A 25,027-nucleotide genomic window follows, 5' to 3' on the forward strand; every position below is an offset into this window, starting at 1 on the left:
CGAATGAATATAGAATTTTAGAAAACAAAGTACGATAATACGTGCTTGCGTAAGGTTTTTCTGTCAGTTGCCAATCATTGAATTCGGGAGTTCTCCCTCTTATAGGAGTGTATTAGCATTGAATGCGTGATATTGACATTTTTCTCGGCTTCATTCTTGTCTCGCTCGGCAATCATCACCTCGTCTGTGCACCTACGCATCTGCTAAAAGGTCATGTAAATAGCATTTCGGATTGTTAGCTACGACATGAGTTGAATGTTTGAACGTTTTAACCGAATCCGCGGGGTTTTTGAACCTATACTTCAGCGGAGGTACAAGGCAGTTAAATTAGGCTCGATTCGCCCGCAGGAGTTCATTTAGTTCATTTCAGCTATTCGATTTTATTATTCATAATCAAATAGAACGTATTTTCAATTCAAACTGAAGTATGCCTCTCTAAGGTTTGCGATAGCTCTTCTTGCGCTATCCATCCAGTAGATACTGACGGCGGTTGGTGACTGACGGCTGATCGCGGCGGTGTTCGCGTTAACCCCGGGCCGAGGACATCGACTGGTATGAAAGCAACAGCGTTTTTACCGGCTTTTCCATCTGTCACTGCGCTGAACTGACGTTGGTTTACGGTATCGATATATCCCCGGCAGTAGACACGTATCATACATATTATATATGGATAGCACCACGGTGTCCCTGGAAGTGCATTCGGCTAATCAGCTTGCGTTTACTGCCGTCCCGTTTATTTGGAATTTGTGAATAAAATAATCTTGTCACAAAACGTTTTTCCATGGATGTAATTACCGCTTCAGCTCACCAGGGATTACTTTAACTTGCAACGTATACGGATATACATTACATTACAAGCGGTGACGTTCGTTATGAAAAATTGTCATGCCGGTTTTTCTATTCCTCTTCGCCGGCCTCAAGCCGAGAACAAGCCTGTTTGCGGTGGTTCCGGGCTTGTTTCAATTGAATTGTAAAGACACGAAAAAATATCTCCATTGAAATTAGTGTTATATTTTGTGATTTACTTATATCATTAAGTGGCGAAAGAAGGCGTTTGAATGTGGGGCGCGTTCTTGACAAATGGACGGTGTTTGTCGCCGGCGTCGGTAGCGCTTTGACGAGAGCGATATATAGTTTGCGATGGTGACGAATAAATACGAACTGGGCAATCCGAAACTGACCCCCGATTTGAGTATCCCTCATTCGTCGGAAAACGGCGCCGGGCCGTCCGCTGACTTGACGGTTGACGACCTCGAGACGGTACTGTTGAAGAATCCGCCCCCGGGATGTCGGAACAGTTGCGAAAAATTGCTCGTAATTCTTTTGGTTGTGTTCACTATCGCTTTGGTGACAATTATCTGTTTGTATTTCATCGTACTGGAGGTAAGGCCATAAATATTATGATTTATATTTTACATAGAAAACTGAAACGTGACCGGAATAATTATGACCAGCAATCTTTTCATTTGCAGCTTGCTCGTTAAGATAATTATCATACTGCACTGTTTATCCGTAAAAATATAATTTCATCGAATTTTGCCATTCAGTTGTGTGCTAGGTCTAAGGTTTATACCATGTCTTGAAGTTAGAACCCAACTGGAGCCAACTTCGTGGTACTTCGGTACTCTAAAAGTCAAGTTTGATGTTTTCGTCCAAATAAGTTTCAATTCAAATAAACCAGAAATTGCAGTCATAACTTATAGGTTTAGTTAAATGAATTATCCAATATGGTTAGCTCTGGGAAACCAATATCCAAACGACGTTAAGCAAAACAAACAAACAAGAAATACCAGTCTAAGACCATATTTATTGGTTCTATGAACAGTGCACTAAGACTTAAGAAGCACTTTTTAACTTATATACGTCACCACTGTGCGACTGGCTCCAGAATTAGATCGCAACCTTTAACTTTGCAATACAGACAGACCGCAATGTCGTAGTGTGTCACATCCGACCATGAAACATGATTACTGTCAGTTCGTTTACTGACTACAGAATGGGTCTGTAATTAGGTCTCGTTTTGGCCTTGAATTTGTAAGTGCATCCCTCGATACCACTCGGGATGATACGGACGCGGCACACATTTCGGACAAATATTATGATTTACTGAAATCGATATCAATTTCAACGAATTTGCAGCAAAATCAACGGAGATGTCAATCAGCGAACTGCCTACGCATCGCGGCGAAAATGTTCAACAATCTGGATGCGACGGTGGACCCTTGCGACAATTTCTATCGGCACGCTTGCGGCGGTTATGAATCGGAAGGCTTCATCGAGTACGACGAGGTTGAAAAAAGCCCACTCAAAGATGCAAATGATATTAAAGAGTATTTTTTCAAAGGTATTATCGAGTTCGCAGAAATGGGTTGTACGTGATGGGAATCGTGGGCGGAATTGGCAGAATATCCTCGTTCAAGTATCTAACAAGTATATAGACGTACATAATATATACATGTTTGTATAATGCATAATCGACCGGGGGTAATGAATGGATAAATAATGAAACCATGAATAATTTGAAACGACCTTCTATCCACTCAGTCGTATAACGATCAAACTTCCCCCACAGGGATTTTGAGTAGCCGGGGGTCTAAAACGTCCGGCGCCTGCTGCGAGCGCTGGCAAAGCACCTAAGGGAGGTTTAGAGCAAAATGACCGGCACTAATTTGCCAGTCTTTATGTAACATTCTTGAGCCAGGTTTTGAAAAATGTTATCCTGGATAATAAGTACGGCAACTGTCTGAACCGGGACAATGAAAAATATCCGATTTCGATCAACTGAGTTTTTACAGAGATGTATATTTTCAGATATATATTTTCTTATCGAACAGATCAATTAGAGAATCAGTTGACATCTAACAATCGAAAGCCCTATTGGGAAGTCGCCAAATTTTATCGAAGTTGTCTCAACGACCCACAAATCAACAAAAAAACTGGATTCATTCCAGGTAAAATAATGATGAATGATGAATGCCGTTTGCGTAATTATGCCGGCCTTAACTGGGTAATAAAATACTTAATCAAATTGTAGTTCGAGATTTTATCAAGAAACACGGTGGAATGGATATACTCGGAGGCTGGGATGCGGAATCTTGGAGTTTTACCGATGCTCTCCTATCCACGACCAGTCTGGGATATTCAACATTGTTTGAATTCGGCGTACTAGCTGATTTGTCGGTAAAACCGAATTTACTTTTCATATTTCCATATTTACCAGAACGCTGACATTAGGAGGTTCAACGTATATATTCGGAATGTTCTTTTTTTCATTAAGATCGAAATTCCCGGCAGGTTGTTGAATTACAGTTGGGCGAAATATGTCTCGAAAACCAAATCCGATAAGGTAGGTTAGAATATTCAACGCCGCAGGTTGCGACGGTTGATCGTTTGCTTAAGTTTTCCCATTGATCGTCGAGTGGGCTTTAAGCCCAACGCACACGGCAAAATATTTGTTTCGCCGAAACAGAAAACGTTTTTTGCTCTTGAAAAACGTTTTTCATTTGGGCGTTTTGTGTTTTGCCTCCCCCGCACACGGCATAACAAAAAACATCGAAAACGTTTTTTTTCACGAGGAAACAACGTTTTTTCGGTGCCGTGTGCGTTGGGCCTAAGCGTTATTTTCGTGTCTTTTTAGGTTTATTTGGACTTCCATAACTCATTTCAAAAATATCTGAATGAGTTTGCCGGCGTTCGTGTCGCTGATTCTTTAGTTACCGAAGTAATCAACTTCCATATCGACCTCCTCACGGTATGATATCCACCGCTAATAACAATTCTTGCCGTAAGGTCGACGAAAAACAAGCGCTAATTCAAATGGAAAATGCGTTTGAATTTTTTCAGCTCGCGAAAAATGCCATGGTTGATGTGAACGCGCCGAGTTATAGTTATTCCAGTATCAAACAGGCTGAAATGATGGGCCTGCCTATTCCTGGATATCCCACCTATAATTTTTCAGAATTACATCAAATCTTACCAGAGGTAAATATTTCAAAAGCAACTTTATATTTATGACTTCTTATTTAAGTCGATTCCATGGGATTTTTGGTTTCTCGTTTTGGAGTCGAATTAGACTCAGCTTGGGCAACTTACTTTTGTATTCGTTTGATGGCTTCATACCTCGGCCCGGGTTTGTCAGTAAGATTCTTGTTTAAGTCAATCCATAGGATTTCGGTGGATCCATAGGATTTCTCATGTTGCTAATTGAGTCGAACTTAAAGTTGCGTTCATTTAATGGTTGATTTAGGCCCGGGTTTGCCAATCAGATTCAGGAGGAGAGAGGTGAACCGATTTTCGTGACCAAAGCTCTCAGAGGGAGCGAATGCTTTACCTGATTCCTTTAAAAAGTATGACCGGCATATAGCAATATATAAACAGTGTACTACTTTTAAGAGATGAAAATTGCATCATACTGACATAGTTGGCTTCGTTGCCATGATTCTACGTAATAGTGGTAATTAACTGATGCGCCTCCCCGGTGGCGTCCGGCTTACGCCCTGATACGGTATCTCATGACAATTTGATGAGTTTTTACTCGCCGTTTATGAAGTAGTGACATTGCGCGCTACTATGCGATAATTGACGTGATATATTACGTATATATTTCACGGTTGTTTTGTGTACGTCTTTCGCCGTCCAAGAGACTTTTCCCGATCGCCGTTATGATCTAAGTTAATGAGAAAGTAATCTTCTTCGTCGTTCTTCATCGATGTTAAAATGCATTTGACATTTCTGTTGCTCACGAAGTTTTGCTAAGGTGAAGAATGCGATTTGCGCCATCGTGGAATCAAGCGTTTGCAGTATCTGACTCTTTGGCAAATTGTTGGCCACGGTTGAGTAAAACAAAGGGATACGACTAATATACATACGAAGTGATTCATATGGATAGTTTGGCTACGCCAAAATTGCTTATGATTCAAGTGATGGATAACGAGCGAATTCTTAGTGTCCTGCAAGCCTTTTTAGAGGCCATTTTTCGCAAAATGGTACCGTTACAATCAGGCTCACTCTATCTCAACTAATCTATTGATTAGTTTTGAAGTCACTGCGGTGGAATAATAGGCCAGGTGGACCCCTTCAGAATTTGAATGCGCCCTCCATATAGTCTGGATTTATTTTTGCAAAGAACATCTTTAAAAAACCAAAAATGTATCCAAATGATCCCTGATCAGAGCCAGAAAAGCCCCTCTTTGTCCTAGATTTTCTTTGGGAGGGCAATCAGAACCCCCACCAATGTTTCGCATGCAGTCCTCGCATTGCCAAACCTTTTCAAGTGGCCATTCAAATTTTTAGGTCCACCCTTTTCAAAGAATCCTAGATCCACACGTGGAACGTACCTTGGACCCGCCATTTTTATGCAAGCGTACATATTATATGTTTCTTTCTAGATTGATTGGCCGCGACTGATTAGCGGTCTATTACCCTTCCCAACGAATAGCAGCCAGCACATCCAGGTAGCGAACCACACAGTAGCTTACCTGAAAGCTTTGTCGTCGTTGCTGAAAAATACTCCAGAACGGTAAGTTATTACCTGACCCACGGTAAATAGATGAAATTATAGATCTGAAAAATCTGGATATTGTTACATAGCAGGGCCGTGCCTAGCGGGGGAGGTGGCAAGTGCCCTTTTTGCAAATATTATTGTTATATCCAATAGCCTTTTTTGGGTTTCTGTGCTCCACCCCAAAAAAATCAAAATGCTAGGTACAACCACGTATAGGATATATAATCGTTAGCGTCAAACTATTATTCAAAATCCATTCGGATTACTTCAATGTGAAAAAAAAAGAATTTTGCCCGGAGTTTTCTAATATGTACATAATATGTATAAATGATCGAGGTACTGAAATTTCATATGGCAATTATATATCACCGTGTATATAATATGATAAAAACGCGGAGCGAATGGGGCCCATCTGCGCTTGACATATGAAAACCGGTTGAATATAATAACGATTTTTGATTTACCCAGTTACAAATTTGAATCGGATATCATCCCAGGCACATATAGAAATCACCTAGATATATTAAGCTCGCCCAAAAACTAGTCTAATTCTCACTAACGGGTTTAACGATTTTGAAATTTGCCCTTTCCTCTTAAGATGGCGATGCGAAGATAGCGATATGTTTTATATGTCACATTTCCTCGTAAGATCTGTCGACGCTTTTAAACCTCAAACCTCATATCTTTTTAGGAAGGCTTTTACCATCGTGTAATGTCTCTTACAACTTGTTTTTGTATTCTTATATTATTGCGTTCCTATGGTATTTTGATGATTTTATGGTTTCATATTTTACTATTGTAAAGCGCTATGATTGTTTTATAGTATAGCGCTATATAAACAAATAAACTATTACTATTATTTCTACGATAAATTTCAAAAAAGTTTTTTACTTTGGATTTTGGAGAATGTTTTTTTTATTGTATCTTTAAAAATTTCCCATATAGTTTGAGCTTCGCCACTGTTACCCCGTTAAGAAGATGTATTGAATTTCATATAAAAGAGCAATAGAGAGTGAGCACAATCATTGTATTCATTTATTCACCTAGTCCCAGCGTCAAAGCCTGCGAGTTTTTTTTTTATTAATGCGCGAACTAGATATTTGGACTTCTTATTGCGACTGGGTCAAGGTTTCAACCCTGGAGCGGAAAAAAAGAATCATCGTATGTATAATGTATGGGTTGATCGTCTGGTTTATAAAATCCTATACCCGAGACATGTATATAGCCGTTGGGATCTTGCGAAGCCCGATCTTAATATTCAGTCGATAATCTTTCGGCAGACGATTCCTCGTGGAATACGTAAGCGGGTTCATCCCCTGGCTAAAATATCAAACACCGTATTTCTTATGCAAAAAGCCAATCCCTCGCTGTCAACGATGTCATATCTAATCCTTATTGTACGATGCCGCTTTCTTTCAACTTCAGCGTCAGGAATAATTACATATGGACGATTTTCGCGTACGATTCCCAACGATATCTTTCGCACATATCCAACGACGAGAAAATCAGTTTGCCATTCCCGAGACGAAAAGAAGACAATCCATTCATGACCATGGTAAATGCGCAAAATGATGATAGATTTCATTCAAAATTCAAAATAACGCGGCTTACACAATTAAGAAGAAAAAAATGAAGTCAATACTCATTGTAGCCAATTTTTCTATTTTGAGATTAAAAGAAAAATTCCCTTGAATCAGACATGTATATAAAACCGACGTATATACTCGAAAAGTTCGGCACGAATTCCGAAAATGGAAATCATAACGCTCATTTTCGCTTCGACGTCAGAATGTTGTTCTAATGTGCTTTAGGATACAATGGGTCATCCGTCCGATGTAGATTCATCGTGTAAACGTTGGAAATATTGCATGATCATGACAAGTTACGGCTGGAACAATTTCTCAGTTTGGCAACTGGCGTTAGAATCGCTGTTTCTCGAACGATACATGAAAGGCAAATTACCAGACAAATCAAAGGTGAGTTAAGCCTACGAGCAATCATCTCAAAGTGGAATTGGTTGCTCGCATTGGTTAAAAAAAATCACTGGGCTTTTTCATACTATGTTCAATCGGGTCAATGTGGTCCTGGGGGTAGTAATCCGTCGGTTCATAAAGCAATCAAGACTAATTTTTACGATTGTTAAATGTTTTGTTTTGAAGTGAACTGGTTCCTTTGACATTTCAAATCATTTTCATTATTGATGTCATTAGCCCCATGAAGGTTACCATGGAAGTTAGCCGCTAGGGAAACCAGCACCTAGATATATAGTATTCAACATATACACGGAAGTGGAAATCATTTCTTTTATATATCAAATGCTTTTAAGAAATTAATGTCTTGCGCGACATATAGTTTGATACTCGCCTGTGACACCAAAGCATAAAACATGAATTTTCACGATACTTTTAAACGATCCAATTTTCTGTGGTGAATTTTCCACTTTCTGTCAGAAAATTCACGTAGACCTATGCAGGCCCGCAGCCATCCATGTCTGAGGTGAGGGGGTCGATTTTCATGAAAGTGGAACTTTTTTCATGGAAGTGGAACATTTTGTAAGATGCTCACACATATGAGGACGGTGAGGGGTGTGGGGGATTGTTCGAACACCCGCGAACCCCTCCCCCAAATACGGGCCTGCTATGTATATATGTATTTCTAGTTGGACGATATGCACGAGCGAATCGTGAAAGCGTTCGTAGCCAACCTGCAGAAACTGACTTGGATGGATGAGAAAACGAAAAAAGCCTGCGAACAAAAGGCGAACAATATGAAAAAATATCTGTACTACCCGGAATATCTGAAAAACGAAACATTTGTTGATTCCATTTATTCGCATGTACGTATTTTATGCATGCTTTCATTCAGATGAATATTGCAAAAAAAAATAGATGAATCCTAAATCATATTGATATTTGAGTTTAAAGAAAATGTTTTGCTGTAGACTCCACCTTTCTCGATAGCATAAAATTACAACAGGCTGTCCCAAAAAGCAATACCATTTAAAAAGGCTATAAAATGTTTTCCCGATGGACTGTCAGAAATTCATCCTGAATCACTATATTAAAAAGATCTTTTTTCTGATATACCATTTTTGGTTTATTCATTTATTTTGAAAATATGTTCAAAAATAGCTTCAATCGTTAAATTAAGTCTCATACTTATTAGGTCTTTACTATTTACACTTATGGCTTTTGTCATTTCTGGTGTTACGCGTGGCATCTCATCTCCGATGTTTTTCGGGACGCCCTGTAAATGCACAATTCCATGATTACAATTTTAGGACCAATATTTCAGTGTCTACCGAGTTATGGAGAGTCTAATGTTTATCGAATTATTTGAAATATGTATTTCAAAAGCAGAACGTGTTACGATTAATTTTACTTGGATTTTCAGTTGAATCTTCACTTAGATAAGTATTACGACAACAGCCTTGTGATCGACGCCTGGAAAGTAAAACGGTCGCTATTGGTTCTAGAGCCGTCCATTCAGGAAGCTGTAGCTCAACAAGGGTAACTCGGCGGAATATTCTACCATCCAATTTTTTGCCCATCGACTCGGGACATGACAAAAACAAATTGTGCCTCATTTTTTTCATATATCTCAGATGGATCCTACCAATCTACTCGGTGAATGCGTTTTATATGATGCCAGGAAATCAATTTTGTGAGTAACCGTTAATATAGAAAAGAAAGTAAGAAAGAACAGTCATCTCTTCTACTCGTCACGCCACACAATCTTAGCGCGGTTCACAATATTCATTCAGGCAATAATGGAATAGCGCACTGACATTTCGTGATGATGATGATAATCTATTTGTAGGGATGTTAGCAGGAGCTATGGACAGCCCGTACTATTACGGAAAGGACGTGCCAAAGTACGTTATATCAAAAATACATAGAGTCCTATAAAGAGTCCTATACATAAAGAGTTTTTATGTACTTTTGGTTGTATTCAATTCAATACTTTCAACAGCTACGTCGTGTAATTATCGTCCAATTCAACGAAAGCGAATAAGAAGCGATTTTTACGACATGCCCAACCGTTCAATTGCGTCCTATTGTCATGTTTATTATCACATTTTTCTTTTGCCAGGTATTTGAATTACGCAGGAATCGGAAGTTTGATGGGTCATGAAATAACGCACGGGTTTGACAATAAAGGTATATCGGGTGCTAATGTAATGAGATGCACGCTAAAAAATTAGACTTTACGAAAAGCATTCACTGCATTAGCAGCTATCATTAGGCTCATTTAGGTCGCGCATTAGGTTGCGGCTTTTTATTCTTTGATTGAAACATTAATTGTAAAAAGATCTGCGGGTAGGAGGGAACTTAGAAAAAAGGATTTGAATTTGGGGTTAGGCTTTTGCCGTAGTTCAGACGTACTCCGGGGAATTCTCGGAAGACAAAATAAAAGATGAAATTGGAGATTCGCAATATATATTAAAACGTTGTAAAAATCTGGCCTTGGCCTTGGTCTCTATGTAAGTTTGGTAAATTTGTTCATTGATTCTTTTTATCTTCCAGGAAGACTCTACGATCAGAATGGTAAAATGAGTCACCGGTGGTGGACCGCAAGAACGTCTGAGAACTTTCAAAAGCGAGCCGTATGCTTTATAAAGCAATACAGAAACTATAGCGTTATTTTGCCGTACTCGAAACAACCGGTTCATGTAAGAAAACGTATTTATCTTCTCGAAGGGTATATAACACATCTTTATTTTGAAAGCAGACTACAAAGTCTACGAAATTCAGTTCAGAAAATTTAGGAATCAGTTCCGCTTTCAGGTGCTTTTACATGCAGCTCCTGAATTGGAATTAGATTAACGTTTGATTCACTCTCCTGGCCGATCAATGTTAACATGTACTTAACTAGAATATTCAACTTAACATACATGTATATCATATCATATTCAAGCAGGGATTAATTCGACAGGAATAACCATTGATTTTAGATAAATGGAACCCGTACACTGGCAGAAAATCTAGCCGACAATGGAGGGATACGGGTGGCCTTAGAGGTATGTGAAATGCCCCCAATGGAACCCCCTCCCCCGCAAAACCGCATAACGTTGTTGCACCCCTTTAAAAAAATATCTTAAGTTTTTTTTCGAAATTCATTTTGCCATTGTTTCAACGGTTTTATTATTATGCGGAATATCCCATGTAATCGAAAAACAAATCGAATTCATTCAACGAGCTCATCGGACATTCAACCGGTATGGATTGTTTGTTTTTGTTTTCTCAGGCATACGATAGCTACGCGGAAAGCCATGGAGAGGAGCCACAACTACCTCTACTGGATATGGCTAATGAACAGTCATTCTTCCTGGCTTTTGCTCAAGTGAGTTTTCCTATAAGTTAAACTTTCGTTTTCGCTTCTTTGAAGATGAAGTTTAGCCGAAGCTTCGAATCTGCCTGAATGAATAGTTAAATCATCAACTGTGGTTTTTGCTCTTACTGAAATATTGAGATTAATATCAGTCTACCAGTCGAGTTTTCCTGAGTTTGATACTCAAATGATGGCATCAACTAAATGATATCGCTCTACCAGTTCCACTGTCAATCCTCCACAGCCGTGGTGGAACAAATTGATCATTGAATCAATAGTTTTTTCATGATATTTTAGAAGATTCAGTCCAATTGAATTGTCTGTTTTTTCCTCAAATTTCAGGCTTTCTGCAGGAAAGCCGATCCACTTCTTTACACTAAAGAATTATTCTACGAAGAGCATTCGCCAAACGAATACAGGTATATAGCATTAACCGTTTGTTCTATCAGTATTTTTCAGCCGAATTTCTCGTGTTTCAGCAAAACATCAGCAACGCCCATTTTGACGAGCACTTTGCTGGCGGTGTTTGGAAAACAACCACCCAAAAAGCACATGCATAAAACTGCGTTCTTAATGGCGTAACCATGGAAAATCAATTGGGTTGTTGACACCCCTTCAGGACGTGTTTCCATCATAGCCACTTCTCGCTGATAGATTTTACCTTCTTCGTCTTCAGGGGTGGATTTAGGGGCTGGTCACGGGGTTCGGACCCCTGCCTTCCCATTGAGGTTATCAGTTTCGCCAAGACAAACATCGTTAAAACCTGCAAATCTTGCGCTCATCCTTTCGGAGTTTGCATCTCTTGTATTTCTTCAAAAACACATTAACGCCGAGGACGTGGGTCCCCGCTAGTGGCCTTTGACATGGCTGTCTTATTAGAAAAATGCCTTTTCTTTTCTTTTGGACCCCGCCATACCTCCTAGATCCGCCCCTGCCACATCCATTTGCAAAAACATGACTTTTTCATCAATTCATCTTAATATTCCTACATACGTTATTTCTGACTTTAGGGTAAACGGAGTTCTCCAAAATATGGACAGATTTTCACAGGCTTTTAAATGCAGCGCTGGAGCACCCATGAATCCGGTCAATAAGTGCCGCATTTGGTGACGAAAAACAAGAGGAAATACATATACATAATCAAACTCTATTCGGCTATGTTATTTTTAGCCTAGCGATCAAAACATTTTCTTTAATTGACTCTAAAATGGGGAATCTCTGATACATTTATATACATATACATATCAACCGTCGCTTTATATTCGTTGCCCTGGAAATGTTCTTTTAAAAGGCTCGGAATAGTTTATGCTTCATCTAGGTATAATGCTTAAACAATTAAATCAAATGTTACGCCTGAGCTAGCGGTGTCTAGATCGGCAGCTTTAACAACCTGTTACTTATTACATTCCAATCTGAAACACACCAGCTTGCATTTCGCACCAAATTTTCCTTTTTTTCGTCATTCTCACCTATCCCTGAATTTCATCAGATTACAAGCAGACGTGTTTTGTATATACATCTATATATGATATATATATATAGTTATGTGTGCTATGGAATCCTGTGATCTTTCAAAAATGTGATATAGGTATATATGTTATTACGTCACGCTTTATATACAAACCGTACATATACGATACGTATGAAATTGTTGTTAGCCGAATTAAATATATGATGAAAAGCCAAATATTTTACTAAAATCGTCTTTGTTTCTCGTCATTTGTGAGCCCTACACGCTAATTCATTAGAATTTTGTCAAATACAGAAGATACTGCTCGAGTTGGATCCGATACATAGCATCCAACTCAGATATCTATGGTGGCTGATTCGGGCCATGTAATAAAAAGATCACAGACGTTACAAATTTTTTTTTGCGACGCTTAAAAGTCGTTTTATTTTTCTCGTTTTATTGCGCAAAAAACGACATTTAGGCGTCTGTAAAAAATTTGCACCATTTTTGATTTTTTTACATTGCCCGAATCAGCCACCATAGATATCACTCAAGTCAGAATTATCTTTACAGTCCCAAATGGTCCAACTTGAGTGGAGTCTACTGTAATCAAGAAATATTTTTGCTGCATTATGTGACTGGTGTTTAGTTTTAGGAAAACGGCTGTCTGAATGAAATTTCCTCCTAAAACAAGAGTAGATTGGAGCAAAACAGTGGATGTGTTTCTCCACCAAAACCTGCACCAAATTCGCGGTCAGAGAATCGGAAAAAGCTGTTCAAAACGTTGTTCAAAAAGGTTTCAGTGACAACGTTACGAAAGATTAGTGCAATTAGGGCCAACAAACTATGCACAGGATCTCACCCGCCGCCAATCGGGAATTCGTTGCCGTTTCTAGTCCAATGGAATCGGCCTGGATCATAACGAGGATATGGAAGTAGCCAGTTCAGAGAGAAATATCAACTAGAAAAATAAATGCGTTAATTATCGTTTAAAAATATAATTTTCATAGTCACATATCCACTGGATAATAACACGGTACCAGGCAATGATGCACCCTCACAACAGCAATCTCTATCGCATATCATGTGAACTTAACTCAAATGCCACTGATTGTGGTACCGGCATACACATGCAGAACTATCAAAATAAAATACAGGCCCGTGCCAAGCTTTTTTGGAGGACCAGTTCTATATCAAGTAGAAGGGCACTTTTTCACAGTGAAAAGGGGCACTTTCCTTTTGAAAAAAAGGATATCTTAGATATGCAGTGCTCGGTTAACTGAATGAATTATTTCAGAATGGATTACTTTTCATTTTCCCCCAAATATCAAAATTGTATCCAATTTCGAAAAATCTTGACCAAGATTATTTGACACAGACTTTTTGATGGGAACTTGGGGGGCATTTTAGGGGGTTCGTTCGCTATCCCCATACCCCCCTTGGCACGGGTCAGAAATAAAAGAATCAAAAGGCGTTCACATCCTTCATTCATTTATCACTCAGTTGGTAGATAATTGAAAATAATTTAGATAAGTCCAACTTAGATATAACTCAGCACTGTTTTACAATGAGAAAATAAAAACACTCATATTACGAGCATAACAAAAAGCTGCGATTTGCTGCCACAAAACAACATTCAATTTCGATGTCATGTACAATAACTGTGACATGCCTGAGATGGCTTGCTGATGCACACATTTCGGTCATGTACTGAAAGTTATTCACAAACATCAGATCAGCTATTCAGCCTGATTTTTTACTTCTTTGTTTTTACTAATTTTTAATTCCAAAGGAAGTTTCAACCAAGTTAAAAATGAACCCGCATATTCCTCACGCTGCAGTGAGATCATGTGCTTAACCAATACAGACGCATGGTAAATCCAGAATGAAAGTTCAGGGTCCAGTGCATCAAAAATTTGTTAGAGTTAACCAGTGGATAGCTGATAAGTGACAATTAAAAGTTAATTATCACTATGGTATTTATCCGTCGGTTATCTTAAACCATCCTTTCAGCAACCGGCCCCAGGGGTTTCCTCCTTTGGGAAGGTGCCTTTCTTCTATAAAATAAGTCACCGCCGACCTAAAAGCCTACCCACGATGGCACAGTTTCACTGTTGTAAGTAAGTCAAATTCTTTCGATGTCTTCATTTTCAACGCATTAACTCAATAGTCGAATTGTAACTTATGTTTCAGTGACCCTGGGTCCGATGCTGTTTGCATCGAAGACAGCATCCCACGACATGATAGAAAGATAGAATTTCACGGATTATCAAGAAGGGAATCTATAATATGAAACATCTGAAACCCAGTGGCGCTCCCCAGATGCTTTTTGATTTGATCAATCCCTGCTGTTGTAATGTAACAAATGCGTACGGAAATTCAAATGTACGCGTAATTCAATCACGTTTTTCATGATTTATGCACACAGACAGTAGACACATGTAATATCACCGACAACAGCGTGTATAACAGTATATTCACAAATTGAGCAACAGAATTCAGTTATATGATAAACCTATACCATGCCACACGATCTACAACATTTTGTAACGATTTATCAATACGATAATAGTATAGAGTAGTAACAATATGACCCAACAGTCACATTTCCATAGATGATATAACACAGTAAAACCTCCCTTATTAGTGAACACCTCTCTCTATAGTGAGCACGTCCCTTAATGAACATTTGCCCCCCCCCCGTCCAAAATTTTCTAAAATACATACACGAGTACCTCCCTATAGTGAACAGTGAACACTTTTTCCGGTAGAGACTGTTCATTTTACCTCGCTATAGCGAAAGATGGTAATGTGCAAACCCGGTCTATTCAATCATTCATTCAGTTTATTCAGATATGTTTAAACGCTAAGTACGACCACTAATTCCTTGTGTTATGGACTAGATTAGCGGTCAGGTATAAACTTTATTTGTAGTTGCGGATTTATAGGAAGATTCTAGATGTCGCCCCCCTGCCGCATCATGGCCTGACCCTCTCTATACACAGTACCTCCAATAGTGAACACTTTTTGCTCCGTCTCCCAGGCGTTCACTATAGAGAGGTTTTACTGTAGTTACAATTCGATTCTGCATTACGATTATGAGTTCGGATTTGCGGCAACTCTATACAGTTTTAACAAAGTGGACCAATTTCCACAGTTCAGAATGAATATTTTCCTATATTAAGGGTTAACTAATGAACAAACTCAGAATTAGATGTAAATCAGACCAGCGAAAACAGGGTCCTGAAAATGAAATAATTGCAAGCACGCATCCAGGGTGTGCATTAGGGAGGAAAAATTTTCCTTCCTAATATCTATTTTCAGATTTTCAATGCTACTTTTCAAAGGCAAATTTTAAATTTTGAATATGAGCTGATCAAGCAGTGCCTAAAAATACTCAAGAGTGTAACTTTAAGAAATATCTTGGGGATGACCAGCCCCCCTCTGGAAAATTCTGGATTTGCCCCTGAATTGTGGTGTGGCACCTGATGGTGTTTTGGAAACGTTATGCACCTCATGATTTTTAGCTTAAACCCGCATAGAGCAAACAGTAAAGAAACGCATATGAGACAATTTTTGTATGAAATATAATCGAAAAATTCTAAAAGCATTGAGTACTACTTTAAACAGTAACGCTCCCATTTTTTTTGGTTTGCATCAGTGCAATTACAGTTATAGTACCCGGCATTCGAGATTCAAAGAAATCTGACAACACTATATAAATAAGATCGAATTTTTTTGTTCAGTATTTTGGTATTACGTAATATTTTTCAGATCAAACACCCAATCTCACTTAACAATCTCACCAATGGTTCTGACAACAATCATGCCTTGAACTTCGTACATGAAATGTAAAATGTGCAATTTTCTATTTGGGAATTTGCCACACACTTCTGATTTTCCTATATCTCAATAGGAAGATGGTGATTTCCTAGGCGATAGCTCCCTTTGATTTGAAGGGGAAGACCATAGTTAAAACCAAATGATCATTACTGTAGCTTTTTCGACTTTCATGTCCGCTTTTGGTTTCAGTTTTCTATATTCAATTTAACTCTGGTTATACTTTATAGTAGCCCAAATTTCAATATTTCAATGAAAAACATCGAAATCACTCAGCATCAGCATATGCAAGATTTAAAATGAGAACGTAAGCCCGGAGTTTGTAAAAAAATTCTTCTTCAACTTTGAACTTTTAAAAGATTTATTAAGAACTCAGAATTTCTGTTTTTAACTACGGTAAAATCATTTGGGTTTGACACTTGTGTCCTTTCTCATGACACATTACAAAATTCTACCTTTTGCGAGTAGAAAGTTATAGATAAACTGGACACTGGTCCCATGAGCGAATTCCACAGTAGTGAACTAGAATTAGACTTTATGGTTAAATAGATGGTCAATGGAGTCAAATATCACTAATGACTATGGAACCAGTTGCAGAATTATGACTGGTCTTAAATCTAAGCCATGATGCGCAACTGGCCCCAGAGGTACTAGAATTTCAGATTAGTTGCCAATGAAATCTCATTATCAACGACTTCATTGTCCGTCTTATGGAAATAGATTTAAATACAAAAATACATCGGGACCATCTTGAGCAATTCATGACAAATTTATGTCGCATTCATCGTTTAGTGTATCCACAACTAAATAACGTCGCCATCATTTATCTACAACGTCATATTGGAGGGTGAACGCACAAGTCATGATGAAGAAAATCACACACACTTTTTTATATTAGATTTTCAATACAATTAGAACATGATCTATACGATTACTAAACCCACTGCGAATGACAAATGAAAAGATATTTCTGGTGGACTGATATCTATCTCAGTATTAAGAGGTAACAAGCAAAACCCATGATGATTTAACGATTTCCCTAAGCTTCCTTAGTAGCATCTATATTTCTAAATTACTGAATATCATTATTCTGTTATCACGGTTTCTCTGATGATGAAATTTCAAAATTGTGAGAAAAAAATGTTAAACCATCAACTGTGGGTTTTGCTCAGCAAGAAAAGACATTTTTTACCTAGTTTTCCTTGCTGCATGTGACACAGAAAACCATTTCTTTCGCTAATTGCAGCGTTGGGCTTAAACAACACGGTATAATTAGAACCAGAACTGGTGATTCGGCGAACTTAACATAAACATAACAATTATGACGAATTTCGTAAATCACATATTGTGTTTACTCTCGCTAACATAGGGCGTCATTGACTAAACCATGTATCAATTTCAAGCAGACTTTGATTGAAATACATTACGACGAGCGATAGAGTAGAATTTTCTGAGAACAAGTTTTTCCAACGAGCGACGCGTACTGTTTCACCTCCATTTTATCGCGAACGGCTGTGCCTTTGAATTTCAACGCTTTGTAAACGGAATACGGCATCATTTGACGTTCGTACAATACCATCACTTTATCTACGTCGATACTGCCGTTTGGATCTTCTGCGAACGAGAAAATTTATCACTGTTACGAAAACAGAAAATCAAGACGTGTCTCCCCCATCACGTGGACACAAAAACTACAACTAGGGAGGTATAGCGAGATAAAACTTACCTTTCCCTGGTTTTTCGAATCGGGAATACTTATTGATATGTAACAGTGGTTTACACTCTTCGATAGGATGCCAGGTATATACTTCTGGACATAGCAGATAAGATGGAACGTACTGACCCTACAGAAGACAAGGATCATCGATCAGGATTACGAAAAAAACATTCGAAAACAGTGACAATTATAGATCAACTGTTATACTCGTTTCCAGTACCTTGTACGTCATTTTGGGACAGGAATGTATGTAGAAGCCGAGATAGTAGTAAATCAATTCCGGATCTTGTTTATTCAATGCTCTCGTGAATGCCAGTTCTCTGTAAGAAAAACGTACTAAAACTTTTATTTATGAAATGATTTTTGGAGTGAAGTATTGATTCTTAACAGTTCACTGATTAATTGATTGCGAAGTGCGCGTTCAGCTGTTTATACACGATAGAGACGTGCGAGAACCAACACAAACTCAATGGGCTGAGATAAAAGGTAAGTTACCGCTGACAGCGAAGACTCCACATAATCCCATAAATGAACAAATCATAAGATTTATCATTCTATGCTCACTGACCTAGTGGTATACCCTTTCAGTGCATCTTCACCACAGTGCAATGTATAAATCGGTTATGGACTTTGCTAGTACACCGCACTGCAGTGTATTGATGTTATTAATATTTAGTTTTAATCTGTATTGAAAGATGTCTAACTAAGTGAAATATTAGTTACTAACGATACACTGCACTGTGGTGTAGCGGTATGCCCGTTATTCGACGCACTGGGGTGGAATTTTTATAAATTATCTCCAGCACTTTCAGGAATTAATTAAGGAATTAACCGTAGGTTTCTCACATACTAGACTGATAATCCATGATTTCAGTTTCTTTGTCAACAATACCTCCAATAGTTTCAATAGTTAAGTAGTCAATATATACCTTAGTGCAGAGAATGTTCCCGGTGATAAGAATGCTTGGTCAGGATCGTAAAACAGATAGACGGACGATATACATTTTGGTAGAATATCGATCACTCCAACAATGATCAGTTTACCATCGAGCCAGTACTGTTGATGAAACGATCCATATCCGCTTTCGACGCCTCCCTCATTTTTGTAGAATGGCTGAAAAAATTAGGTAAGTCTTTCAACCGAGTGAAAATAAAAGCCGCTAGTTTCGGTTCGGACTTCAAAATTCCTGAATGAGACTCATCAAATCTTCAAGTGTCGATTGGTCGATTATTTGTGGGATTTCTACCCTGCACCACCCTCCACCCAGTAGTCTCTACGCTATCGCCTAAGCTTTCCACCGTGATAATAAATATTTTTACTGAGCATACTACAGGGTTGGATCCAGAAAACATTCTCAGAAACTAACAAACCTCGCTTAAGTTTTCAAGATGGGTCGCCGGGCTTATACAATTGATTCATCTTTTTTCAAATTTCGAAAATAGATCCCAAATTTTTCTGGAGGAATTTAAGGGGGTTCACTGGCAACTAGCGAAAACCCCTGCATCTGCCCAAGCGCTAGGGGATTGTTTTATTTTCAACTGAAAATATAACACTTAATATCAAAGCGTGGATACAGTATATATTTCACCAACTCCGTATGTGATATATCAACTGGAGGTTCAGACATTGTTTACACCAAATTATTGTCGAGCACAATACTACATAGTGAACATGTATACAAAACCCTATCGGTTTTCCATAATTCATAATCGTGACAAAAAACTAACAATTGAATAAAATGTCAAATAATCAATTAGCTGAATTTCGATGAAGGCATCCTTTAAAGAGGATTTTAGAGGTACAGATATCCATCAATGAATTTAATAATATAACATGAATGATTTCCTGAACTTTGTTCCTCAAAACTTGACCTATGTCAGAATGCTGTAGCAACAATATAATTTCAATAATCTATGCCGTATATACATACTGCTAAACTATGACAAACTGTTAATCACCAGGCCCAGTAATTCAAAAGTTGCTCAGAGTTATCCAGTCTTTTTATGTTAAAATTCAAAATGCATGTATGTAGAAATTAATTTTGTCTCAAACAATGTCTATTTTTCGTTTAATCATCTCCTTTCTCAGCAGATAAAATTTACCACTGAACCACTGCGAAAGGCGTGCAGCCTTCATGCCGCACGGGCAGCGACTAACACGATGTTCATACCTGTAAAGGAGAAGTTACAAGGAAGTTTATGTACGCGTGCAGGTCGCAATCGGACTCAGATTCATTGTGTACATTCATCTGATACTTCTTAAAAACGGCGTGCGACTCGTGAAACGTTGCCAGGAACCGTCGGTCCTTCATACTCGACGGTACCAGCTTAATCTGCGCAGACACGACGAACACCGAAAAAAAAGAGATACAATGGATTACAACATACGTATGGGGGCGGTAACTACCTGCAGCGGCGAGTTGACGAGGAATCTTCGGAATTGACGCTCCGACGGTTTCGATGGCGGGTCGTTGTGAATGACCATTTGATAGCGTTTGTACAACTGATAGGTTTCCTTGAACGTGCGTTCGAAGTCTTCATCCGGCGGATTTGAACGTACAAGCTTAATCTTGAAACCGAAAAGAGCGTTTTAATAAGAAAAAAAATAACAAATCATGCAATTAAGTTGAAGCTTAAATCAGTTCAGTTTGAATTGTTGTCATCATTGAAATCATGAAGTAACCAAATAGCAATTAAACCAAAATCCGAGTTAAACTTTTTCGTGAAACAGGGTCCAGGAGTCACTTTCACGGTTCTTGGTTTGATTGAACTCAAACTCAATCAGTTCAGCTCCAATCAGTTATAATCCAGCTACTAAGGGGTGTTAGTACTTATAAATGACAATTTCATTGGCGACAATGGTTTTTTTCAGGGACCGCAAAACATCTAGTTTGAGAAGATACTTGTTGCCAACCTCCCACAAAAATGTATTGCCTCCCTCCTGACTGTTATCACAAATTTACAGCCGTTATGAATTTTGCGGCTGGATCATTATGAATGACTTGAATTTTAGTGTAGAGTTGAACGGAAACAAGTCGCTGCAGAACAGGATCTTAAACCTTAAGTCAACATAACAACTTTCCACAATTTTTATAATCCTAAAATTGTCTGTTATTCGAACCATCTCATAAGTGTCTTTTATTCAAACCATCTTAAAAAGAAATGTTTTCCTCCGGAGACAATTTCATAGGAAACACACGAGCAAGGCATTTCTTGATAACTGGATACCAGATGACAGGCCTGTACCGGTACGTAATAATAGCTTACCTCTAGTTTATGAGCGGGATTGTCGATTATTTCGGCCAAAAAATCTTCCAGCGACTTTTCGCCGATAATTTCTTTCTTCGCCACAAATTCCTGGAATGGAATGAAATCGGTATCTAAATCAAAGATGGCCAAGATGATAAATAAATTCGCAAAAACTTTGGCGAAAATATTCACTTGACAAAATTTTGGAAAGCAGCTGTTGAGCATGCCGGAGTTGGGCGATGTTAAAAAATCTGAATACGGCCACCTACCTTGGATGTTTCCGTGCTTATCTTCTTTTTCTTCAGTTCCTGTCGAACAAGTTTAGCTTTTCTGCATTGTGGTTTACTGCTATCAGCTCCGACCCCTAAGAAAATTTGCCATATCAATAAAAAGACACTATTTCCTATTTCAAACATGTAATGAGACCTCATAATTGCATTTGCAGACATTATTACCGGGATTAAAAGTACTTTTCGACTTTTTGCTGACACTCATTTCTAATCGCTCTTCACCGCAATTGCTCGGACCATCGATTTTGCTAGCCATCGCGCCGTCGACCTCATCTTCTTTTGCGTTATTTCGCGCTGCGGCATCTTTCGACGTGCCGAAGTTAAAGTAATTGTTATTTTTCTTCAGCAACTTCTTATGAGACTTATTCGGTTTGAAATTCAGCACTTCGCACCGGATTGTATAATGTGGACAACACGTTCGATCCATCGTTGGTTTGTATACGTACTGCCCGCTCCTGTGAATAGGCATTGAACCCTTTTAGCGCCGACTAATTAATACCCGAAAGTGCTCGAGATAATTATAAATTCTTTCAAAATTCCACCCGTTCGTTGAATAATGGGCATACCACTTCAGTGCATCTACACTGCGCGCGGTGTATTGTTAGTTACTAATATTTCATGTTTGACAGGTGCAGCCATCTTTTAATATAGATAAAAACTAATTAATAATAACATCAATACACCGCGATGCGGTGCACTAGCTGTCCATCTGTCCATCACCGATTTAAACACTACACTGCAGTGTAGACGCAATGAAAGGGTTAAACATATTGTCATCATTGGCATTATTTGTACGAATGATTGAAATCCTACTTAAATATGTTTGAAGCAGGACTAATGAAGTACTCCCAATGAGCCCTTTCGGAAAACCCAATGAATAGATGAATAACCCGGTATGGCACACAGGGGCATACCACTTACCTCCGCCATCCTCTATCAATTAGATCTTGATAATCATGCACTGTCATGGTGTGCGCCCACATACCTGAATGTAGATAATTAGAATTAACCAGGTTAAGTCAGGTCGTTTAGGTATAAACTATTGAGCTTATTTTGCATTTCAAAATTACATCATATATAAGAAAATTTGACAGGGAATACGAATGACTAATGATACTAGTGACATATGAATGACTGAAAACCTTTCAGTCCTATGGATAGAAGGAACCATTCTCAAAATTTTAAGGGCTTTCGGTGACAAAGATTGGTACCCATTTTTTTTTTACTTGGGTCTACGTATTAACACTTGTGCCATTTTATATCACATTGTTGCATTCATTGGAGATCTGATGATCAGCCAAGTTTATAAGGCAAATGCCAGGGAGTTGCCATTATCAAATGTCTTCAAGAAACAGAACTCTAGCGCAAGCTCTCTCATACCATCCTCTCCCATAATCTGAATACCAGATGATCTCATGGGTTTCTAAAGAAATGACAGCTTTTCTCGTTACAGCGAAACCTAAGCCAGTTTCGTTTGAGTTCGTTTCAACCAAATAGCCTACACTCTTTTTCAAAAGAGGCTACTAATAAAAACAAATGCATCAGAATATAGGCCTAATTTCAGAATTCAGAGGGCTTAATCAAAAGCTGCCTTAAAGGCTGGAATAAAAAAAATTTAGGGGCCTGATTAGTGTCTTTAGTTTACCTCTTAACCGTTTCACACAAGTCAACGCCAGATTCAGACACTTGCGCTATGTTTCGGTCACAATTTTCGCGTGCCCTATTATAAATACAACAGCAGTACTTTTCAGGGCACTTTTTCCACCCGCAGCCAGGCCTAATAAGACAGTAGTCTGCAGCCCAAGTGCTGAAATTCAAAATTTTCCAGACCCTTGTTTTGGCTGCGTGGATACTTAACTTGCATTTTTTCAGTAAGCTTACCGGTATTTGCCATTTTTATTTGTTTGTCCTCAGACTGTCAAAGTCTGCCCCTGGATCCAACCCCTGCAAGTTACCTTGGCAAAGCCAACTTTTCCTCTCTCAGGGTCCCTACTGATCCGTCATTCCAGAATTCAAAGACTTTTCGAGCAGAAAATTTCAAATTACGAGGAGTGTTTGCATCACTTTCATATCCCAAATATAGTACTCTGCCTAAATTGGTACCGTTTATCTAAGTAAACCATTAATATAATGGAATCTGTATGTAGGCCTATAGGGACTTTGACTGCTAACTAGGCCTAAAACCTAAAAAATTTTCCAATTGCCAATTTCTACAAATTGAAGAAGTTTTCAAGGACATTTGAGCATGTTGCTCAAGGATATTCAAGGACCTTGAAAAACATTTTTGATTTAGAAGGAGTTTTCAATGACTTTTAAGCATGTTGCTCAAAATCAAGGTATTCAAGAACATTGAAAATTATTTTCGGTTTAGAAGAAGTTTTCAAGGAATCAAGGAGTTGTATGGACCCTGTCCCTGTTTAGGACAAGTTAACCTTGTTCACGACACACTTCATTTTTGGGGTCGATGGCGATGGATAAGGAATTTGATCATCTTTATTGCCTGGAAACTACATCTCAATGCGGTAGGCCTAAATTTTCAACTTAGTATATAGAAAGCACAAAACATCAGGACTTTGTTTATTAGGCCTATTTGGATATTGCACCAAAATGCTGTAAACAATCAAAACTTTTTAGGGAGGACCCTCTCATTTGTTGTGGATTCAGTTAGTTACCTAAGCTTTTATAATTGGATGGGCTTATAGTGAACAGGTTAGTGACTATCGTGGATTGTGCCCTTCGGTATGATTGTGCTACCCTAGTGGTCACTGGATCCGCCCCTGCCCTGCTTTCTGTCTACTCTCCCTGCACCGTGTACGTTGGGCTCGATAAGTAATCATGGGCTCGAGAGTAGCTTAATCATGGGCTTCGCAAAAATATCCAATCTTGGGGTAGGCCTACTTCAACATAGTTAGTTACCGGGTACCAAATCCTTGGTGGTAAGCTTTTTATAATCGGATGGGCTTGTGTTTTGTGAAAATCACAGGGGCTCGTATCAAAAGTTTGGGGGTGAACTGTAGCTTAGATCATCCAGTATCCCTGGTACTATATATAAAAAGAAAAAGGGTGGAAACTCCTATACAGACACTTCGATTTAAAACTGCTGTAACTCCGCAAATATCCAAAGGATTCCTTTTTATATATAGAGTACCAGGGATACTGGATGATCTAAGTTACAGTTCACCCCCAAACTTTTGCTACGAGCCCGTGGTGAAAATATCCGGTCGTGAAACTAAACCACAGACAGGTTACTGACCAACTTTAACACATCTCAAAAATCTAACGAAACATTTTCATTACAACGAATTCAATAAAAGCTTTGTGTGTAACCTTTGACTGAAATGAAGAAGCCACACAAACAGGAAGTAGGGCCTAGGAAGCTTTATTTCCAGTTCAGCAGAAAAAAGGTTTGATATTTACCATGTGAATAATTTGAATTACTCTGCCCGCAATAGCCGCATTTGTAGCCTTCGTGTTCGGCATAGTATTCAACAATCGAGGTTTGATCTGCCATGATGATACTGATTTTTAGACGGCTTATTTCAGATTCATGTTTTGTGTGTCTGAGGACAGGAAATCTTTGACATTTGCCATCAACAAATGAGATTGCAGTAAATTAAAAATAACGATAATTGAATAGAACAACTTTC

General features: G+C 38.6%; 2 protein-coding genes across 3 annotated transcripts; one reads left to right on the forward strand and one right to left on the reverse strand.

Annotated features, from left to right (window-relative positions):
• The first annotated feature begins 654 nt into the window (after positions 1–654).
• On the forward strand, positions 655–12,546 carry LOC141912004 (endothelin-converting enzyme homolog). The gene is made up of 20 exons (XM_074803161.1): positions 655–1,383; positions 2,140–2,344; positions 2,835–2,951; positions 3,035–3,180; positions 3,278–3,346; positions 3,638–3,751; positions 3,844–3,981; positions 5,388–5,518; positions 6,929–7,058; positions 7,315–7,479; positions 8,163–8,339; positions 8,897–9,012; positions 9,108–9,166; positions 9,323–9,377; positions 9,596–9,663; positions 10,030–10,175; positions 10,458–10,523; positions 10,751–10,846; positions 11,177–11,253; positions 11,845–12,546. Exons 1-20 carry the CDS (start codon positions 1,141–1,143, stop codon positions 11,942–11,944), a joined length of 2,418 nt encoding a protein of 805 aa, XP_074659262.1. The 5' UTR covers positions 655–1,140; the 3' UTR covers positions 11,945–12,546.
• A 731-nt stretch (positions 12,547–13,277) lies between these two features.
• On the reverse strand, positions 13,278–24,962 carry LOC141900485 (arginyl-tRNA--protein transferase 1-like). 2 transcript variants are annotated; one of them, XM_074787404.1, is made up of 10 exons: positions 24,798–24,962; positions 22,302–22,365; positions 21,546–21,835; positions 21,360–21,454; positions 21,109–21,198; positions 20,013–20,174; positions 18,771–18,955; positions 18,062–18,161; positions 17,851–17,968; positions 13,278–17,738 (listed from the first exon to the last, which is right to left on the reverse strand). In XM_074787404.1, the coding sequence occupies exons 1-10, from the start codon at positions 24,889–24,891 to the stop codon at positions 17,548–17,550; spliced, it is 1,389 nt and encodes a 462-aa protein (XP_074643505.1). In that variant the 5' UTR covers positions 24,892–24,962; the 3' UTR covers positions 13,278–17,547. The 2 variants fall into 2 exon arrangements, with proteins under 2 accessions (XP_074643505.1, XP_074643511.1); XM_074787410.1 differs by lacking the exon at positions 20,013–20,174 and adding an exon at positions 20,249–20,410.
• Positions 24,963–25,027: the final 65 nt, after the last annotated feature.

This window comes from Tubulanus polymorphus, chromosome 1 (assembly GCF_964204645.1).
Source record: "Tubulanus polymorphus chromosome 1, tnTubPoly1.2, whole genome shotgun sequence".
Taxonomy (NCBI): Eukaryota; Metazoa; Nemertea; class Palaeonemertea; order Tubulaniformes; family Tubulanidae; genus Tubulanus; species Tubulanus polymorphus.

Excerpts from the sequence above, each read along its gene's own strand:
- LOC141912004 (XM_074803161.1), top strand. The coding sequence starts at position 1,141 with ATGGTGACGAATAAATACGAACTGGGCAATCCGAAACTGACCCCCGAT. Across the intron at positions 3,752-3,843 it reads TCCATATCGACCTCCTCACG|CTCGCGAAAAATGCCATGGT; the intron begins GTATGATATCCA and ends GAATTTTTTCAG. Across the intron at positions 9,167-9,322 it reads GATGCCAGGAAATCAATTTT|GGATGTTAGCAGGAGCTATG; the intron begins GTGAGTAACCGT and ends ATCTATTTGTAG.
- LOC141900485 (XM_074787404.1), bottom strand. The coding sequence starts at position 24,891 with ATGGCAGATCAAACCTCGATTGTTGAATACTATGCCGAACACGAAGGC. Across the intron at positions 18,956-20,012 it reads TTGTAACTTCTCCTTTACAG|CCATTCTACAAAAATGAGGG; the intron begins GTATGAACATCG and ends TAATTTTTTCAG. Across the intron at positions 17,969-18,061 it reads GTCCCAAAATGACGTACAAG|GGTCAGTACGTTCCATCTTA; the intron begins GTACTGGAAACG and ends TGTCTTCTGTAG.